Source organism: Hoplias malabaricus, chromosome 3 (assembly GCF_029633855.1).
Source record: "Hoplias malabaricus isolate fHopMal1 chromosome 3, fHopMal1.hap1, whole genome shotgun sequence".
In the NCBI taxonomy this organism is placed as follows: domain Eukaryota; kingdom Metazoa; phylum Chordata; class Actinopteri; order Characiformes; family Erythrinidae; genus Hoplias; species Hoplias malabaricus.
The window spans coordinates 60,476,480-60,491,830 of record NC_089802.1 but is presented as its reverse complement, the minus strand read 5'-3'; the positions used below and the strand labels follow the sequence as shown (position 1 = coordinate 60,491,830).

At 40.3% G+C, this 15,351-nt stretch overlaps 2 protein-coding genes across 2 annotated transcripts in view; both read left to right on the top strand.

Moving 5' to 3' along the window:
* Positions 1–3,205, top strand: part of slco2a1 (solute carrier organic anion transporter family, member 2A1) — a 31,882-nt gene extending 28,677 nt beyond the window's left edge. The window contains exons 13-14 of the mRNA XM_066664384.1: positions 1,223–1,343; positions 1,946–3,205. Coding sequence (XP_066520481.1) covers positions 1,223–1,343; positions 1,946–2,066 — 242 coding nt within the window. The 3' untranslated portion in view covers positions 2,067–3,205. The remainder of the gene's footprint in view (positions 1–1,222; positions 1,344–1,945) is intronic.
* A 1,366-nt stretch (positions 3,206–4,571) lies between these two features.
* Positions 4,572–15,351, top strand: part of rab6ba (RAB6B, member RAS oncogene family a) — a 114,466-nt gene continuing 103,686 nt past the window's right edge. Inside the window, exon 1 of the mRNA XM_066666197.1 lies at positions 4,572–4,810. Coding sequence (XP_066522294.1) covers positions 4,741–4,810 — 70 coding nt within the window. The 5' untranslated portion in view covers positions 4,572–4,740. The remainder of the gene's footprint in view (positions 4,811–15,351) is intronic.

Sequence of the window (15,351 nt, the reverse complement as noted above, 5' to 3'; positions counted from 1 at the left end):
ATGAAGATTAATGCATCGGCTTTCATAAGCTCAGTCCTGAAACAAGGTCATCTATCACAGTTACACAGAGCGAGTACAGCTCACACTGCAGAATACACAGTGTGGATAGTTTTGAGCAGAATAAAAAGTAGTTTACCTGTCCTAAATTTACTGTAGGTTAGCACCCCCTACTGGTCAGAGAGTATTAATGGTTACAGGAAAAGAATGCCTATGAATGCCCCTGCTTTTAATGGTAGTGGGGCCTACACAGCAAGTCACCTCATATGGGTGACAGATTATTTTAATTATTTTAATTATTCTTAAAACTTGGTACCAAAAAGCAGTTAATCAAAACCTTCCACATGTACATATCTCAGTGCATACAATAATGTGTGTATATTAAAAATAGTCAAAAATATCACAGCGGTTTTAGTTTGCCCAAAGCCCTTCACCGAAAGTTATTACATAAAACGATTGGGTACACAGCCTGATGACTGATATTGTTTTACTATAGTTTCGTGATAAGGGTTGGACCTTAAACAAATATCATATTCAAAACATATATCATAATTAATAAACATATATTAAATGAAAATATGTTAAAGGTGAAGAAGTAAATAGAGTGTTGCAAAATTGTTCAGATGTACTACAGATTTTTTTTTATAATAATAATTAGTTATTGATTCATATAGTGATTTTTCATATCCAAGATCATTTTACAATAGGAAGCAAAATACACACCGAAACTAGATATAGGTTCACTGATCATGGCATATTAAGAAGTAAATAAAATGGCAGATTTTGTGTTGTGGGCATCAGCCTTTTCTGTCACCAGCACTGAAAAATCAACTGTTTTACATCAAGCTACTTTGAGTGAGCGTGATCTCAAATACAGAATTATTGAGACTGGCAATGTTTTGGAAATATACATTAGCATAAATATACACAGACATACACTTGTTTATGACAACCTGATTCATGGTTGATAGTTCTTATAGTTCAAGATCTGACTGTCAAGCACCCACTCCTTGCCACTTTTCCACATATCACTTGAATGACTCATTTTAAGTATACACATCTATAGCGGCATGGAAACCCTGTTTACTTCACTCCAGCATTGACAAATGTTGCTAAAAGAGCTGTAGCATTTCTGAAAAAATCCACACAAACAAGCACACACCCACACAAGCAATGTGTTGTCCAAGAGTAAATGTAACATACTTTCTTTTCTCATTGTGTCCAGCATGGCTGCCTGCTCCAGCCCTGTTTGGGGCAACCATTGACTCCACCTGCATTTGGTGGAGAAGCAAGTGTGGTAAAAAGCTGGCCTGTGGTTACTATGACAACAACCTCCTTAGAAACAGGTATGGGAATGTTCTCACTTGACCTAAATGCATATGAGGGCTTCTTAGAGTTGAACATTTTAAAGTGATGGGTATTATAGCTTTGTGCCTCTACGACAAAAATGATAGTAGACTATTGAATGATGGAAAGGTTAGCTCATCATTCTAGACTTGAACTTTGTATTGTTAAAAAAAGGCATAATAAGAGGTAACAAAAAGGATTTCCCTCTGTGTAAAACAGGCTTTTACAGCTTTAGATCAAGGGTAATCACAAATATAGACGTGTGTTCTATCTTTGGACCTATATATATATTCCTAATGTGGTCTGATTGTTTTTTTCTGTTCTGTGACAGAGAGAGCATTGATCTAATACAAGGTTTTTGTACTGGATCAATATCAGTAGAAAATGCTTGATTGGGTGGGAAGAGGAATAAGTTAAATCCTGTAATGAATCCAGCCTGAAATATAGCACACAATAGAACAGAGTGCTCTGTTCTTCAAATACAAATAGCTCCTTTTTGTCTCTAATTAGTGGCATTTCTTACAGTGATGTTAATAATAGATGTTGATCATGATTATGATTGCAGCCAGGAAGATGATTTTGTTTGTTTGTTTGCTTGCAGGTATCTTGGAGTGCAGGTGGGTTTTAAGTTAATGGGCATTGCCATGTTGGGTTTGATAGGCTGGAAGGTAGGTAGAACCAGAGAGTACAGTCTGGAGAAGAAGCCCGAGGGTCCACTGTGAAGGTCCGGTCCTCTGTCGGCAGACACATCTCTGAGGGCCTACCGCAAGCCAAGAACCCAAGACAACACTTATCAGAAACCATCTCCCTTAAGACGCAGCTGAAGGGCATCCCCTCATCATGGATGGATGGTTGAATAGACGGATGCTATTATACCTTCCAATTTGCACTGACTAGCAGACATAGCCTGTACAGATCCTCCCTGTGGATGAGCCATTCTGAACATGGGACTTGGTGCCAGTTCTCCCCCATTCACTGACCTGGGAAAAGATCAGTGATGTTCACATATCTTCATTTAAAAATCTTAAATTTGATTTTTAATATATAAAGCAACACAAGTATTATATTTTTGGTTGGAATGCCTTGGCTGCCCACTCAGTAGCCAAAATAAAAACAACAGACAGAAGGAAAAATATCCTGTGAATCAGCTGATGTAGAACAAGATGCATCTTGGCAGGTTCCAGAGTCAAGGGATTTTTTTTTTAAACTTGTATTCTCCAGTACCTGGAGTGTGAAGAAAGCAGAATGCAGTACAATGCAAATGATAGAAAGCCCATTCTTTCTTTAATTTCCGGTTTAAAAAAATCTGTATAATGATTTAAATATATGTAAATGCCATTTGACTCATCATAAATATATGAAGGGTGGTCTCTTGCAAGGTGCTGGTGTCCATTGGTGTGTGTGGTGCCCTGTGATGGACTGGCGCCCCCTGCAGGGTTCGTTCCTGCCTTCTGCCCAGTGATTCCAGGTAGACTCTGAAATGGATCAGTGGTTACAGGCAATGAATGAGTGAATGGATAGCTTCTGACATTTGCACAGTGCTGCAAGTAACAATGTGCATTGAAAGGCACAATTATGTGTTCAGTCTATTACATGTGTTTATATATTATCAGAATTACTGATATTGTTGTGTGGAAACAAAGCAAATATAGCAATGTTATTGTAAGTGAATGGATGTGTTCAGATATGTAAATATATATTTTTGTAACTTATATAAATATTTTATGATGTAATCTTTATTTTCGACACAAACTGTATGAAACCCTTATGTCATCACATGTAAACTGTGCCTTTACTGGGTGTAGCAAGCCTCACTACTCCACAGTTATTATACCACAGTGTACAGTTTATTTTTTTCAAGAGCACCTAAGTTATTTTTGAATATATTAAAATTCATTTATATATATGGAGTTGTTGGGTGTTTGTATTGTTGTTATTTGTTATGTTGTTATGTGTTTTAGTTGTAGAACCAAAGCTTATTGCAATTTATAGGCTTCAAACTCTGCACAGAAACAAGGTAAACTAGTTCTTTCACTTCCAACACGCAGCATAAATAGAGTTTGTCACACTTTCTCCATTAAAACCCAGCCCTGAGGGGGTCCTACTGTTTCTGCTGCTCCGTTTAGCATGACGTCATGTGTGGTACAGGGAGGGAGCTCCGAAGTGTTATGGTTTGTTTTCCACCTCTAATCGCGCAGGCCCGCCTTCTGCCCTGGGATTGGACAGTCTGATGCAGAATGCAAAAGCCCAGCCTTCGTGGCCTGGGATTGGCTAGTCCAGCGTTCTAGAACCCTTTTTCCACGAAGCATGCCATAGAACTTGGACTCTCGAAAACGGGTTCATTCACTGTGCGGTTTTGGATAACAAGCACGAGAGAACTGTAAGAACTGAGCTGCTTTTATAAATATTCAGTTCTTCCAGATGCATTTACGATTTTTTCACTCCCTAATCCACACCATCAATATATAGAAATCAACCTGAAAAATCAGCCCGTTCTGAAATTATTGACTGTAGTTTCATTAATTTTCCAGATGATGACTGCTGCTCATTCCTGTTGATTTTATGAGAACTGTTTCTGTCACGATGGTTTTAAAAAGAAACAAAAAAAAAAAAAAAAAAAAAAAACAGGACAACCTGGCAACCAGAAAAAAGGTTATTTACCCATAGTAGCAAAAGTAATTCCGGTTTAATTTTAAGTGACTTGGATAATTGAAATCTGCATATGTAAAACATGTAAGAATTGTTTTTAGTACGAAAACTACAACAAGTGAAACTCAATATGAATATACAAATATATAATTCAGCGTGTCCAGAACTTTGCTCCAACGGTCTTGATTACGGTCTTGATTACAAAGTCCATTACACACACACTGAACCTAAGTCAAGAGACAGACCAGGTCAATTCAAGTCGAACTCAAGACATGAACCTGGACATACATAGTCCAGTCAAGGACGAGACCTGAGGTTTCTTTCTCCAGACATGTTCTCGACCGGTCTTGAGGCTGAGAATGTGCTTGAGTACTACCACACTGTCTGTACGCTGTTTTGGACGCAACAGCTTTTAGTTGCAAGTAATAGAAGAAATGTATAAAACATAAGAGTGCACAGCATATGTAGGCAACTGAAAGCCAATCCCAGCGCAGTAGGCGTGGCTTTACTGAAAACGGGTGTTAAAAATAATAACGGACGGACAGACGGAGAGGAGAGGCCGGGTGGCGCACCGCGCATGCGCAGCAAAACTCTGACTCTGACAGGCAGCAGCGAGAGAGCAGCAGCAGCGGCGGCGGCAGGGCTGCGTTCAACCACCGAACCACTCCAGACACACGCAGCTTTATACACGCTCAACACAACGCACACACACCTTAACATAGCCCTGAGACTCTACAGCTCCCAAACATGTCCGTGGCGAATGACTTTGGGAACCCTTTAAGGAAATTCAAGCTTGTCTTTCTTGGAGAGCAAAGCGGTAAGTCTCTCTCTCTCTCTCTCTCTCTCTCTCTCTCTCTCTCTCTCTCTCTCTCTCTCTCTCTCTAAGCCTCTCTTATTCTAAGTTGTTTTACACGAGTAACGGTTCTCTGTAGTCTGCATCTTCTGTAATATATGTGACCGTTGAAGAGTCCGGCTGTCAGTGTCATTCCAGGTGTTATTTAACTTAAAAACGTTGTTGCTTGAATGTTGTGTTTTATTTTTTTTTCTAGGCTGTAGTGATATAAGTTTTAATTCCGGGGACAAATGCTTAACATTCCAACCGTTTCAGTTGTACTCGACGAATCTACGTGCAGTGGGGATTGGTAAACGTTACTTATACAGATACCTCACTAAGAACTCAATAAGTTATTTTTTTAAAGACTTGGACCGCCTAAAGCTGTTGTTTTGTTGTGCTTTTATACATTTTTAGCTTCCTTAATGTTCAGCTTTTCCTATCTCTGAAGTCCTCGTACTGTATTGTTTACTGATATGTCAGACCATCAACGCGTATTGGCGTAAACGTTGTGTCATTACCTTACAAAATAAAAGCAAAACCTTTTTGTATTAGTCGTTCAGAAATGATGTCTGGTTTGCTTCTGTTACAGTGGACTATATAGCTGCTACACTTGGTGGAGAATAGATGTGGAAATAAATAAATAATAGAGGTTGAGACACACCCAAAGTAAGGACTGTTGGTGGGAGAACTTGTGTAGCTGCAGCCTCAGTGGGAGATGGTTTCTGGTTGAAGATGACCACGTCGGCTGCTTTTTTTGGACAGAGGAAGTTATTAGAGATGACCAGCTTAAAAGTTTGAAAAATGTGTGTTGATGGTTAAGCATTAAAATCAGGGCAGCTCAGTTGTGACTGGCCTTAGCGCAGTGTATCCAGAACCTGGGCTTTGAATGAATCAGCTCTGTTCACATCAGTAGAGCTGAAGGGCTGCTCCTCTACGGACAGTGATTTACATGCAGTGGAATAATTTTGCCATGGATGAGGACACACAGCTTCACTCGAGGCAGTGGGAACTCTCCTTTATTTCATGTTCTCTCTCCTGAGCATTTGGGACGTGACGTTAAAGCTCTCGTCAGCATCGGTTTCTCCTTTGTGTCACAAGGATTTATACAGTCAAAGAGGATACGTACTGTCCAATAATAAATCAGCTGTAGTCATTTAGTAACCTAAGCCCTCGGACACTCTTGTGCTTCTCTGAAATGTCTGCTGGTGATGAATTCCTCGCCCTTTTCTGTTGCTCCACTGTTGATAAAGAGGTTGTGGAATGGCATGAAAGGAATCTGTTTTTCATGGAGCTAAGGGTCAGAATAGTGTATGGAAATGGACATACTTTGAGTGTTTGCACCACTTCCATTTTAAAGGGCACCCAGTGCTGAAACATGCGCACGCAGTTTACGTAATCTTCATAGGAAAGAATTCCCAATGGGTAGCCCTTAACCTGGTGCTCCCATGTCCAGTACCAAGTGTGAGAGAGACAGCCCTCAGCACTTGGCTGTGGAGCAGTGGAACTATGTTCTCTCAAGTGAAGGAGCTCCAGCCAGTACATCTGTGATGAGATGCACTAAATTTTATGATTAAATACGAATCAGCCTGCAATCAAATGTGAATACAAGTCCTCACAGTTATGTTCCAACATCTCCCAGAAGAGTAAGTTCTACTTTAGCACACACCCTATTATTAATGCACTTTTGGAAGCAAAACTGAATGAGCAAATCTCTCCAAACTTACAATTTAGGGGTAGTTTCCCTGACATGTAATAAGCTAAAAGCCCTATTCAGACTGGAAAATTTTACCTGAGGAACTGGGGTAAACAAATTACATTAATAACAGGACAAAACCTCTGGTAGATATAGGGAGTTTTTGAGCACAATAGCAGCCTTTATTTGTGTTGCGAATATGTATCTGGATATGTATTAACTCTTTAAGTTACTACCATTTAGGGCTGGGCAATAATTCAATATCAATTTATGGCACAATATAAAACGTTTCAATAACAATATCATTTTTAAACACAAAGCCAAGAGGCTTATGTTTGATGGTGATGTCATGTTCCTTTATTGTTCTGGGCAGTTTTTCAGTGGCTTTTATGTTGTTTATATCAATATCGGAATTATATTATATCGACTGAATTTTAGAAATATATTGTAATATACAGTGCCAGTCATAAGTTCGGAGACATCTTCTCATTAGTCATTGGTGAAATAAAGCTGTTCACTGTATAAAATTGTGTACCAGCCCCTACCTTTGTACAACCAGAGTTATGGTCTCAAACACATTAAGAAAGTGAGTGGTTCTACAAATGAAAACCTGATGAGGCCACTACTGTTCACTGAAAAACATTCCATGTGACGACCTCATGAAGCTGACAGAGAGAACGCCAAGGGTGTGCAAAGCCGTCATCAAAGCAAAAGGTGGCTACTTTGAAGAATCTAAAGTATAAAACATATTCTGGTTTGTTTAACACTTTTATGTTTAATACATAATTCCATATGGGTTCCTTCATAGTTTTAATGTTTTCCATATTCATTTACAATGTAGAAAACAATATAAAACCATTGAATGAGAAGATGTGTCCAAACTTTTGACTGGTAGTGTATATTCACAAAATGTGGAAAATGGCCCAAACCACAGGAAACCCTCCCTGAGTGGCTGTGTCCAAACATTTGACCGGTGCTGAAAACTGAATTAATTTTACTACCATTAAATGGTTGATAACCACAGTAATAATAATTCTGTAAAAGATTAATTCAGTGTGTGGTTTTTTTTTATTTGCCATCACCTCACCCTTCACTGCACTGTTGTCACTGTAGTGTTGAAAATCGTGTGATGACACTGTGTCAATCGAGTAGTCACTCCTATCTCTGTTATTTAGTGTGAATCCACCATAAACATTACTGACATCCTGTTGTGAAATGGAAACTACTAATTCTTCCTGAATAGGGCTAAATTCTTGAACTGAAAACCAAAAAACCTCCCAAAAAGTGGTGATTTACAGCTGACATCCTAATCCTGCAATTTAGCCTGACATTAGGCTTAGGGTCTCTCTGGGAAACTGACCCCTGGAGTATCTTTGTAGGCATAGATCCAGCGCATTTATTCATGCTTTGGCAGTTACTGTATTGCAGATGGTAAAATGTGGGTTAAATTTGATAGAGAATGTGTCCATCTGTGTGTCATAGAAAGTTCTAGAAGCAGCGAGTTGGAAATGGTTACTCCAGAAGTCAGTGCAGATTGCTGATTTTTGTCTGGCTATGGTGATGTTTATTAACCAGTTAAACAGAGACTGCTTAGAAATGGTCACATACAAAGGGGCTGTAACAAAATGGTTGTCGTTGGACTAGAGGATGAGATTAGATCGAAAGGACATGGAGGTTGCAGTGAATAGCATGACGTTGAAAAACAGTGGTATATAATAAACGAACCTTGTTAGCCTACTGTTTTATTGTGAAGGAGATATAAGGTTATACTGTGACGGCACGGCACAACAAAGAGCATGTTACCCTTCAATGGAGCGATAAACGAAGCTGTTTGAGATTCTATACAGGATGGCCTCCTGTTTCAACCTGTTACTTCAAATGATTTCCTGCCATTAGGCTTGATGCTTAGTCAATAGACTCTGCAATAGCTCTGTTTGTAATGTTGGCGGAAGCAGCCATGTCACATGTTGCTCAGTGTTTCTCTTCTTTCCTCTTGAGGGACCATTTGGAGAGCACGGTTTGAGACATTCTGTTGGTTTTATGCTGCAGAAAATTTTTTCCTTTGTGCTATTTCACATGCATATGAAAGCGCACCTCTTAAGGAAGATAGAAAAACCTTCATGAGTATGGTTTAGTGAATAATAAAATAATGCAGATTCAGTCCACACAATAATGGCCTTCATTTCCTCTGCATGGAGTACACAAACACAACTTGAGTGATGCTCATTGTTGAGGTGAGTGTTAGGATATGGCAAACACAGGCTGTGCCATATTTTTGCTGATTTATTAAATGCTCTCACACAGCTTGGTTATATATCAGAAAACACAGGAGCACATTGGAATTTTACATTTACAAACTGCAGTCCAACTGTCACTTGCACCCTTTCAACCTGTCCTTCAATGGTCAGGACCTCCACTGGACCACCACTGAGCAGGGAGACTCGGGCGGTAGATCATTCTCAGCACTGCTGTGACACTGATGTGATGGTGGTGTGTTTGTTTGTGCTGTGTTAGTAGGAGTTGCCAGACACAGCAGCGCTGCTGGAGTTTTTAAAGCCCTCTGTCTCACAGTCCACTGAAGATCTACAACGTGGACCAACAAGATAATATAGGTGTGGACAGTGTTTAAAAACTCCAGCAGCACTGCTGCGTCTGATCCCATGTAGAGTATGCAGAGCAACAGATGGCCTTCTACAAACTACCAAGTGCTCCTGTCTGGTCAGTGGAGCTGAGAGAATGGAGAGTGAGTGTAGAAACAAGGAGGTGGTCGTAACATTCTGATATGACTGTGAATATTACCATATATATTTTCATCATGCACCTTCTATGTGCTTGCTGATGCATCCTGTAGCCTCAGTCCCTCTGGCTTGTTCCCAACACAGCACAAGCACATGTTCAACCTTTTACCTGTCTGCTGAATATGAACAAATGTGAATGTGCGAGTTCTTCCCCATATAAAGCATTGACACAGGCAGGCTCTGGAGTGCTAATGTCAGCAGTGTTGATAATTACTCCACACATTGCTAATGCATAACTATTAGCAGCATTTACGGTCTGATATATCAGCAAGTCCAGCAGTACTCTGTATAGGGCAATCTGTGGATGTTTAGTTAAAACAGATGGCATATTTATGGGACTCAAAGATTTAAAAATGTATGATAGAATGAATATGAAAGGGAGGGATATTTCTCATTGAGATATCTCTGTAGTAGATTGATTTAAATTTTTTTTGTGATATTGATAAGTACTAAAAACATGGCTAATGGCAATTTGACATTTGTTTCAAATTGTTATGAAAGAATAATATCAGTATGTCTCCACTGTCCAAAGAAAAATATGTTTCTCCAAAAAAGTAAGTTTATAAGAGAAGAGAAAAATTATGGAAATTAACTTTCAACTTTCAACTTGCAATGTCAAATTATCGTGAGAATTTCACACAATGTGAAGGACTGCTGCTGTGTTCAGATGATGTAGTAAACAACCAAATCCACAAAAAAAGAGATGCTCGTTTTACTTTGGGTAACGATGGTATGGAAATGGATATGTAAAAATGTTTTAAAACTTTCAATACAGTGTGAGGCAGAAGCAGAGCACAACAAAACAGTTCTAAAACCAAGAAGATATGTTTGTAAGAAATCATTTTAGCATGGAATATCGGTGCTCAGGGAACTTGGATCCATTAATGTTATAAGCAGGTGCAGAATAAGAGAATGAAAACAGGACAGAGACTTGAAGGGAACAGAAAGACTCCACAAGCCAGTGAAGGAAGGGTCTCTTGGTAATGGGGTGGTTTCAGATGAGGCTATGGCATGGGGTTGCTGTCCAAGGTGCTGAACCCCTCCCTAGGCATCTCCATTTTGGAGAAAAGGAGGCTGGCGTGAATGAAGCATTTCCACAGAGAGGTAAGGAGAAGGCCTTAGTTAGTCTGGAAGAGATAAGATGACTGTGAGCTGTTATCTCACTAAGGCACACCTCACCGCTTCAGGGACCTTTCCGTTCCTACTCCGACTTTCAGAAGAGCTGGAACTCAGCAGGAAAGCTGGTAACGAACTTTGATTGGCTCCATTTTTATGAGTTTGGGTCATCAGCAGCACGTCGGGCGTAATGGAGGCTGGCCAGGCAGCCGTGAATCCCACCTGATCAAATGCCATCATTTATTAGTGCCTGTGACAAGGCTGACAGAAGCAGGAGAGCTGAGAGAGTGAGCTAGAGAGAGAGAGAGAGAGAGAGCTCAGGGAAAACTCAGTAAACACACAAACACGTTCCAGTCCACAGACTTCTGACATGTCTGGGTCACTTGGTGGATTGCGGAAGAGTGTTTATTTTATCTGGAATTTTTGTATTGAGCTTGTGTTGTCAGGAGTCTCAGTGGAAGATCATCATGCAGTACTCTCCAGAAATTTTACAGCTACAGTCTGGTAGCATTCAGATACTCAGATATTGTTTATCCTGTTTAATGAGACTGCTTCTTGCTAGGCAGAAAATGTCCTGGAATACCAGTATAATTCCAAGCAATAATATTGAATTTTTAGTTTCCTTTGGGGCGGCAGGGGTTCGATTCCTGCTCCGAGTAACTGTCTGTGAGGAATTGATGTGTTCTCCCCGTGTCTGCGTGGGTTTCCTCCAGGTGCTCCGGTTTCCTCCCACAGTCCAAAAACACACGTTGGTAGGTGGATTGGCGACTCAAAAGTGTCCGTAGGTGTGAGTGAATGTGTGAGTGTGTGTGTTGCCCTGTGAAGGACTGGTGCCCACTCCAGGGTGTATTCCTGCCTTGCGCCCAATTATTCCAGGTAGGCTCTGGACCCACCACGACCCTAAAATAGATAAGCGGTTACAAAAATGGATGGATGGATATTTTCCTTTGAACAATGCTGATAGATATTGAAAACCTTACAAACCATTGATACAGAAAATGTGGAAGCCAACACTCGGTATCTCTCTGAGTCTTTGATTCTTTCTGGGTAGCATAGTTAGTTCCCTGGGGCAGAACACAGTGCTGTTTAGAATCACCATGGTTTGAGTGCCTGATAGTTAAGATAATGAGTCTCTTCCCTCCAACTCCAAGTGAGTGAGCAGAAGTTTTCCTTTTTAGTTGTTTTCGCTAAGTTCTCCTGTCTACACTTATTTTTGCTGCTTTTACTCAGCAGTCTTCTTTCTCTGTGCTCATTGTAATATTTAGCTGTTCCTTTATGATTCATCTTTGTGCACTCACATAAACATGGGATCCAGGGCTGTGATTGTAGACATTCAGATGAGAGGATGGGACAATTCTAAAAAATCTCTGCACTTGATGTGAGACGTGGAGCCAAAAATACATCCCATGTTTTTAGGCAGTACACACAAAAAACCTCACTGGGTTTTTTGTTTCCCAGTTTTTGTGTTGGTCGGCACTTTGGATGGTTGGCATGCCCTAATTAATCTGCAACTGCACTGGAAAGTGATTTGTTTATAATATGTACACTTTAAGTAATCTCAGCATATCATACAGCACAGTCTTTAAATACTAAACTTCACTGAACTGTTGGAATGTTTGTTTCCTGTGATTAAAAAAAAAATGCACGTCCCTAATAGAAAGAATACTTACTCAGGAAATACAAGTTCTTTAAATTTATTAATACACCTTTAAGAAAGCATGAAACACACAGACATGTGTAGAGATACTGCAGTATTATACTTCATTAAAGTGCGCAGCATTAGTGCGAACTGAAAAGGAAAAATGCAGCATGTTGTGTGCACGTACCAGTTGTGTTTTAGAACATGTGTGGAATGAGACATTGCAGTGTGCCCCTGAGCTAAATGATAAACCGAGGAGGAAGAGCTTGTAGCATGCCGAATGAGTTGTCTAGACCTCTGTCCTCTACATGCTAATTCTTTGGCTGTCCTCTACATTGTGGCATGGATGTTGAGGGAATTAGCTTCTTTGGCTAAATCCATGGGTTTTAAAGGCGGTCTGCAAGTCAGATGGGGATTTTTTTTCTTTTTTCTTTTTCTTTTTCAGCAGTCTGCGAAGCCTACTCTCTTTGAGGAAACAGCCTCTTGCCAGCTTCCTGGCTCAGAGTAATGAACAAGGCTATTGTGCGAGTGGTTCACACTGATTACTCACTTTACTTGCGCACACTCAGCCAGCAGGCGGCCTGCTCTCCAATACAAGCCGACCTAGAGTGATCCATTGGCGTCATAACCTAATTGCTTTGTCTCATCAGTCTGAAGTGCGCATACAGTAATTCATTGGCCTGAGTTGCTGCACTATCACAGTGTGAATAATGACGGTGTGCTCCCTGCTAAATTCCGCTGACTCACTGGGTTGACCACAGTGATCCGTTCACAGGCCTCTGTGAAGAAAGGCAGAAACATCAATATGCATCTCTCCAGGCTACAGCCGTTCTGCAAATCAAAGAGAACCACCATTGTACTCGCGCTCTTGCCCAGCATCATTCCGCCTATCGATTCTCTGGAATGTTTACTCAGGATCTTTATGATAATGGCCAGGAGATAACCGCTTCCCTCATTTTAAATGTTATCTGTGTTTGATTTGTGAAGAGCCCTCAGAGAGTGAGGAGATAAAACAGCAGTGATCTGCTGCCTTCAGGTGGCTCTGTGTATATTGGGTGGGGGTTGTTGTCATTATAGACTGAACTACAAATGCAGTCCTGTGTTAAAGGCAACATTCACTATTTTAATCAAAAAACTCCTTTAACAAAATCCTGAGGAGGTTTCCTTATCATTTGCTAGCTCTCCAGTCTGTTTGGCCACAGGAAATGGGTCTAATGTGTTTATGAAGCCCTAGTGTCAGTAAATGGTAATAAAACTGTCTTATACTGGTATGCTATTTTCTCTCTCTCTGCTCATGGAAGAGAAATGGCAGCGAATAGACCTCCATACATTGAAAAGCACGAACTGAGATGAGGATATTGCTCTCTTCCTGTTCCATATGTGGGGTATATTAACATACCTTTGCTGTTTCTGATTACTAAAGGTGAGACTGATTAGAAATTCTGGAGATGGCCAACTCCCTAAAAAGTAAACATAGGATCCAAGTGCTACAAATCTAAACAATTCTAAACATGACTAGTTGCATTTACATATTGTTAATGTTAATAATGTTAATCAAATAGCAAAAAACAATTATAAGTCTCGACTCTGTTATGAGGATATTTGTCCTCATATGCATTTACATATGCAAATGCATTTTCTAAGGACTGCTGCTGACCTGTGTTAGCGTGCTTCTATGTGGTTGCTTGAATAAAGTCAGTGTTCTTTGGCATGCCTTAAGCTGGGGTTACACTACATGGCAGCATATCAAAAGTTAGATTTTTTTTACCTGAATTAAGATGTAATCTCGTAGTGTAAACTCTCCACCAACTCTAGGCTGAACGAGTCCCTTCAACAGCCAATGAGAACAGAAAGTAAACACAGGCGCGTGCAGTGGAGCTCTACAGTGGAGGACGGATTAAAATGTAAAATTATGAAAAACTACAATATATTACATAGTGCTGGATGCACGTCCCCAAATGACGAGTATTACCTGTAGGAGAACATGGGGTGCCACACAACACACTGTTACAGTCTTTATTCCAACTGAATTTCAATTTTCCACCTTAAGTGAATCAACATTGACGCTTGCTACGGCGCGGTTTCTGAACCAAGGTGGAACGTAGCCGCAACTATGTGCTATTCTCCTAATCTCCAGCTTCCGCTTCAGGGTGTAGAGATCGCACTAACTATGTTTTCCCATCAAAGACCCAAAAACATTTATACATTTTTTTCTTTGTGGAACTACTACTTTTCTAAGGAAAAGCGAGTTTCATGTTTGGTTGGGGAGTTTGGGTCATGTTGTGTGTGTGTGATATATTTCCAGTCTATGTAAAAATCGACAAAAACAGTTGAGTAGTGTTTTTCCCAGTCTGTTTATAATCTGCCCCAACTTTACATTGAGCTGCATCTAGCAGCATGCATGTGCGTCACTATCTGCTTCATGGATTGAGTCCTGTAAAGTGCCCTGTGTACTACATGTAGGGAATAGTGAGTAGTGGGACTTTGCCAACACACCCCTGGCATCTGTGCTCTCTGTAGCCGGTTCAATACTGTGTTTAGGTGCCAGTATCAGTGCTGATACTGATACGGTATCGTATCATTGCAACACTATTTAAAACCCATTCATTTCACAGTCATTCACTTTATGCAACCGTCACCTACCTGGAGTCACTGGCCACAAGGCACCAGTCCATCACAGGGCATTACACACTCATGTAATCACTCTCACACTCACATCTATGGACATTTTTGAGCAGCCAAAAATCTTTGGACTGAGGGAGGAAACAGAAACACCTGCAGAAACCCATGCAGACACAGAGAGAACATACCAAATTCCTCACAGACAGTGACCCCAAAACCCTGGAGCTGTGTGACAGTGACACCTACATGTTGCACCACTTTGCTGCCCCTGTTCATTACAATTTGCTTATTCTAATCAGCTATTGAATTACATTCAGATTTCCCCCCAAACCCAATAGTGCACACATACCACAGACCTGATCCAGACTTTAATAATAGAAGTAAAACACCTTGTAAAGCATTCTCCACACACTTTTCAGCGCCATTCACTCCCTGTAAACAATCACACAAAAATCCAGAGGCTTACTGTCACATTGTTCAGCCTTTAATACGCTGAGGCAGTTAATCTTTCTTTATGTATTTGTTCATTTAAAACCTCAGTCTAGTGGGATTGTTTATTTCCTGGGACTTTACCTTTGCATTTCCTGGTGGTCATTTTTGCCTGTTTCTTTCTCTTGTCTGCATGTATAAAACAGGAGTTGTCAAATTAATCTAC